Source organism: Pelmatolapia mariae, linkage group LG16_19 (genome assembly GCF_036321145.2).
Source record: "Pelmatolapia mariae isolate MD_Pm_ZW linkage group LG16_19, Pm_UMD_F_2, whole genome shotgun sequence".
NCBI classification, from domain to species: Eukaryota; Metazoa; Chordata; class Actinopteri; order Cichliformes; family Cichlidae; genus Pelmatolapia; species Pelmatolapia mariae.
This window is the reverse complement of record NC_086241.1, coordinates 17,987,898-17,993,558: the sequence shown is the minus strand read 5'-3', so window position 1 is coordinate 17,993,558 and position 5,661 is coordinate 17,987,898. Positions and strand designations below refer to the sequence as shown.

The 5,661-nt window shown below is 42.7% G+C and overlaps 1 protein-coding gene across 2 annotated transcripts; it reads left to right on the top strand.

The window, feature by feature from the left end:
• Positions 1 to 1,087: 1,087 nt before the first annotated feature.
• On the top strand, positions 1,088 to 4,810 carry pcdh8 (protocadherin 8). Of its 2 annotated transcripts, none has more exons than XM_063498137.1 (4): positions 1,088 to 3,528; positions 3,663 to 3,733; positions 4,010 to 4,143; positions 4,296 to 4,810. In XM_063498137.1, the coding sequence occupies exons 1-4, from the start codon at positions 1,165 to 1,167 to the stop codon at positions 4,622 to 4,624; spliced, it is 2,898 nt and encodes a 965-aa protein (XP_063354207.1). In that variant the 5' UTR covers positions 1,088 to 1,164; the 3' UTR covers positions 4,625 to 4,810. The 2 variants fall into 2 exon arrangements, with proteins under 2 accessions (XP_063354207.1, XP_063354206.1); XM_063498136.1 differs by having other exon boundaries at positions 4,010 to 4,155.
• Positions 4,811 to 5,661: the final 851 nt, after the last annotated feature.

Sequence of the window (5,661 nt, the reverse complement as noted above, 5' to 3'; positions counted from 1 at the left end):
GAAAATGAATATAAATGAATGTCATTAGATATGGGACCCTCCATTATTAGATCTTTCCTAGTTCCTATTTTGCATTTTCTCCTGCCTTTAAAGACAGACTGGAAATAACTACATACATTAACTCACTATTGTGTTCTGCTGCTTGTATATATATTACATTTTCACGCTATATTATATTTCTACTTAGTTCAGAGGGAAATGTAGAACTTTTTTCCTGCATCACATTTAATTGACAGCTATACTCATATGATAATCTTGGGCATATGCATGTACTAATGCATTATTAAAGAGCCAGTAGGTATAAACTTGTTCAAAATAGTACCACCTCCACAACATTAACATGCTCCTCGCTGTTAAAACATCCACAGTAATATTGCTGTAATAAAATGTTTATAAGAAAACACATGCAGGCAATCATTCTGCACCATTTTTATTTTTTACTTTATGCATTTGCTCCTTCTTGTGTAATGAGTTTTTTTTTTTTTTTTTTGCATTGTGGCTTTTCTACTTCAAACATCTTATATTTCTTCCATCACTACCTTTATTCCTTTTAAAAGCATCACTCCCCGCAAAGCAAAAACTGCACTTAGACTGCCAATCATGCTCATGATATTTTCTTATGTCATACGCCCCTGTTAACTTTTTTTCTGCTTCTCAGTAATTACCACCAATGTATAATTTCACTGACATATGTCCATTGCACTTTAATGTCTTTACACCCTAGCTTCTGCATAATGTCCTTTAGAGAGGCAACAAACTCGCCCAGTCGTTTATTCTAAGTTGTTAATTTTAAACTTCCTCTGGTGGCATGAAGTCCTATTATATGCAGTCCTCCAAGTAATTTAGTTAGTTAATTAATGGCCCTGTGTAGATTTATTTAGAAAACAACCTTATCAGCCTCCACAAAGCCCCACAATCGGTTTATTTAATGAACCATTTGCACCCCAAACAGTGAACAGAAGTGGCAAACGTGTTCCGTTTGGTGCAGGACTGGAAAGCCATTGGTCGACTGGGCAGCCTATTTGCATATACCGGGGCTTATAGTCCCGCAGCAAAGTCAGAGTTGAACACAGTTGTGATTCGACCTGACATAGCACAAGTGGCGGATTGCTTGCATGATTTATGACCTTTTTTTTTTTGGGCAGCATTCAGTAGCCCTTCAATATGACAGTTTGCAAGATTGCAGCAGCTGGGCTGTGCGTGGCGCTTGTTTTATTTTTAAATACTGCTCAGTGTACAACTACAAGGTATTTCACCTATGAAGAAGACGCACCCGGGACAGAAATAGGTAATTTGTCTCAAGATTTAAAGATTGATCCAGCTGATGACCCTGACACTTTATTCCGCTTTATGCAAGAGAATAACTCTTCTGTGATTCACATGAGAGAGAACGACGGACTTTTGAGTGTCGCAGAAATAATTGATCGAGAGCAGCTCTGCCCCAGGACTCCCCGTTGCTTCATCACCTTCGACATCGTGGCCTTCTCCAGGGAGAAGTTTCAACTCATTCACGTGGAGATCGAGGTGAAAGACATCAACGACCACTCTCCCAATTTTCCTCGCAACGAGACAACTCTGGAGATAGTAGAAAATGTGCCACTGGACTCTAGATTCCCTCTGCAAATCGCCCTCGACCAGGACGTGGGAGACAACTACATCCAAAGCTACAACACTTCCTCCTCCAGCCATTTCTCTGTTGAAGTACGCGATCGGGAGGATGGGGTGAAGTTTGCTGAACTGGTGCTGGTGAGGCAGCTCGACAGGGAGGTGGAGGACTCCTACACTATTGAAGTCACCGCATATGATGGTGGAGTGCCTGCAAAGTCCGGGTCAATGACAGTGAATATCAAAGTGTTGGACTTTAACGACAACAGCCCGACTTTTGAGCACAGCTCTCTGAAAGTTGAGTTGAATGAAGACTCTCCGGTGGGCCACCGTGTTCTCAGAGTGCACGCGTTTGACCCCGATGACGGCATAAATGGCGAAGTGATGTACGCGTTCTCCGACGGGCTGTCGTTAGAAGCTGCGCGCCTTTTCCACCTCGACCCCCACTCCGGTGACGTGACCCTGAAGGCGCTTGTTGATTTTGAGAAGGGGAGGTCATATGAGCTGAGCATCAAAGCGTTTGATTTAGGCGCGAACTCTGTCCCCTCCACCTGCAGAGTTGTGATAGATATTGTGGACGTGAACGACAACGCACCAGAAATCAGCATCAAACCCATGACCTCCAGCAGTGATGGAGTCGCCTACATCACGGAAGCTGCAGCTGCAGAGAGCTTCGTGGCTCTGATCAGCACCTCGGATAGAGACTCTGGCTCCAATGGGTACGTGCGCGTTAGTCTGCTTGAGCACGAGCATTTCACCCTCCAGCAGGCATATGGAGACACGTTCATGATCGTTACCACCACCACTTTAGACAGAGAGAAGATACCAGAGTATAACCTGACTGTGGTTGCAGAAGACCTGGGAAACCCACCTTTCAAAACTATCAGACAGTACACTATCCGTGTAACAGATGAGAATGACAACCCCCCTCTGTTCAGTAAGCCACTTTATGAAGTTTCAGTCCTGGAAAATAACATCCCAGGCTCATATGTGACCACTGTTGTTGCTCGAGATCCTGATATGGGAAAAAATGCCAAAGTCTCATACAAACTCCTCGATTCAGAGGTAACAGGCGGCTCTTTAGTGTCCACATATGTTTCTGTGGATTCACTCTCAGGGTCTTTGTATACTTTAAGGTCCTTTGATTATGAGACGCTTCAGGAGATTGAGCTGGTCATCCAAGCAGAAGACAAAGGTTCCCCTGCTCTGTCAAGCACATCAACAATCAGGGTCAGAGTTGTGGATCAAAATGACAACTATCCATATTTCACCTTCCCTGTCCTTGTGAATGACTCTGCTGAGATTCCTTTGCCCTTTAATGCACCTCCTGGCTATCTTGCCCTTCGTGTAACAGCTGAAGACGAGGATGATGGAGTGAATGGAGAACTCTCATACCAAATTGTACAAGGTGATCCGAAGCTTTTTACAATGAACAAAGACACTGGAGAGATTGGTTTAAAACAATGGCTGACAGCTGAAATTGGGGACGTGCTGGAAATGAAAATCGCAGTGAGTGACAATGCCAGGTCCCCGCTCTCTAGCAGTGCCACTATTAGGTTTGTCGTCTCAGACACAGAGCCCTCCGAAGACCAAGTTGTCATTGTGCTGCGGTCAAGTGATGAAGAAAGCGCCGGCGTTGATGGCTCACTAATTATCATCATTATGCTCGGTGGGGGTTGTGCATTGTTGCTGATTGCAATAGTGGTTGTAGCTGTGACATGTAAACTCAGACGTGGGGGGAGAAGCCGTGGCGCCAAGAGAGAAGTGTGTCAGAGCCTGTTTGATGGCAGGCCCCTGCCCATGCTCAGTTCAACAGAACCAAACATTTACACAGGTCAAGGAGGCTTCTTCCACGAGAGGACCTCTTTGTCTCTCGATGATTCCTGCCTGTATGAGGAGAGGAGCAGGGACTCTGAGACGAAGGTGAGTCAACTACATTTAGTCATGTTTTTCTGTTTTATTTTCCCTTATATTTTTATAGGATGTTTCCTAGTACTGCTTTGATCTGTGTGCCAGAAATGGAAACTAAGCTCTCTCTTGTCACTTTGTTCTCTTAGATGTTCCTGCCCTCCAAGCATTTCCAACCAACATCTGTGTGGCAAGGTGACAAATACTGCTTGCAAGTGAGGTAAGACAACTAAATGAATGTCTTTTCTCAGATCCGATGCTTTACAAACAGTGAAATCAAACTAAAAAGAGTTTCTTAAAAAAAAAACAGCACTTCACACACACGCACACACAGTCACAGACACAAAACATACAAGTTGCTTGTGGCATTTATGCAAAATGAGGTTAGATGGGCAACAAAGTTCCGTGCTGTGTATGTAGAGAAAAAAAGTCATCAATAATCAAGCTAATGTGATGCAGTTGTGCCTCATACTGTATTTGTTGATTGCATTTGCAGTGGGATGAGCAACACTGATCAGCTGAGCGTGAAGGACAGTGGTAAAGGGGACAGTGACTTCAACGACAGTGACTCTGATATCAGTGGCGATGGAGTCAGAAAGAACTTCAGAACCTTCCAGCCGAGGCTAAAGAGTGAGTTTTCCTGTATGTGTTTTGAAGTTCAGATAAAGCAAACATTCACCAGAAATATATAAATGATCAATTATTTTAAAATATATGTAAAATTTTGATCTATAAATGCTCACCATTATTGTTTTTTTAAATTCATATCGCTTCTATTTCAGGTGCAGCTAACGGCTTATCAGAGGATTGCCAAGGCACCTACTGTGCAATACAGCCACAGAGCTTCCGAGCCCCTAGAAACACTGCATACACAATAGGCTTTTCCCCAGCGCCTGTCTTCAACAATCCTCATGGCTGCCCCGAGTCTTGGAAGGACTCTTGTTATGGCACAAGTCAGCCCAAGTCCCGGAGCAGCATGCAGACCTTCTCCAGGACCAGAACCCTTCCTTCCTACTACCCTCAGCAACAACACGAGACTCGTGGTGCAGTCAGGCAGAGCCCAAATATTGTGACTGTGGCTACAGGTTCAGAAGTTGCAACTGTCTTTTAAAAAAAAAAAAGGTTATTCCAAGTGCACATAGAAAGTGTAAATATTTTCTGTTGTCCATGTGGTTCGTTAAAACATGTAAATATTTATGATAGAAGACATTTTTTCACGACTGCATTTTTTAAAATTTAACTTTACATCTTTGAAATTCAGTTTAATGCACTCTGCACGCTGCTCATTCTTTTTCCAATAAAGGTGTGATTGAAATACCGAAAAGGCTCATTCATTACAAGATTTTTTCTCCAAATGTGGTGACACAGCGAACATAATGAAATATTGCCAATGAATCTATTTTAATTGAGCAAAATTTAGCTTTTCAAGATGAAGTGGTATCCCCTTGCCACCATAAACCCCTGCCTGAATTTGTAAACACATAGAACTGTTCCCGCAGTTTGAATCGACATGATCAAAACTCCAGTCAGATATGATCAGATGTAAAACCTGATGCTGCTGCATTACCTGAGAGACTGGCTTTGAAGACTCCTAGGTTGCTCCGTGGAGTTTCTTGCATGCAAATGAGAGAGTAGAACTGGTACTCAAGTGGAAAATAAAGTAGGAACCATTATTCCTACAAACTCATGCTGGGTGCTGTCACACCTGCTTTTGCGCTTTGAAATAATTCACATCACTGTACACAACACAGAACAACAGGTATTATGGTGCTTGACAAATTCCTGCCTGTCATTGCTGTGAGGGACAAATCCTTAGCCCGTGAATATAAATTCATGTACATTTATTCAGAAAATAGCACAAAAATATACAAGTAATATACAGTTTTCTCATGCAACTTGTCCTCTGACACTGATAAACCATGTTCTTGCCAAGCTACTCTTACATATGCCACACTGGTTGCTATTTTTCAGCTCACTTCAACCAGAAATATTTAGTGACAGTGCGAAGTGCCTCAGGTCCCAAATAGTTTATTGATGAAACACTGATGATTTTTAAAAGCCAGATATACAGAAACCTATTTGCTAGTTGTTCACATGGCCTACAATTAGCCAACCTTGACATTATTTTCAATCTCAAAGCTGTAATGC

Coding starts and splice junctions, on each gene's coding strand:
- pcdh8 (XM_063498136.1), top strand. CDS start 1,165: ATGACAGTTTGCAAGATTGCAGCAGCTGGGCTGTGCGTGGCGCTTGTT. Junction 3,529..3,662: donor GCAGGGACTCTGAGACGAAG/GTGAGTCAACTA, acceptor TTGTTCTCTTAG/ATGTTCCTGCCCTCCAAGCA. Junction 3,734..4,009: donor AAATACTGCTTGCAAGTGAG/GTAAGACAACTA, acceptor TTGCATTTGCAG/TGGGATGAGCAACACTGATC.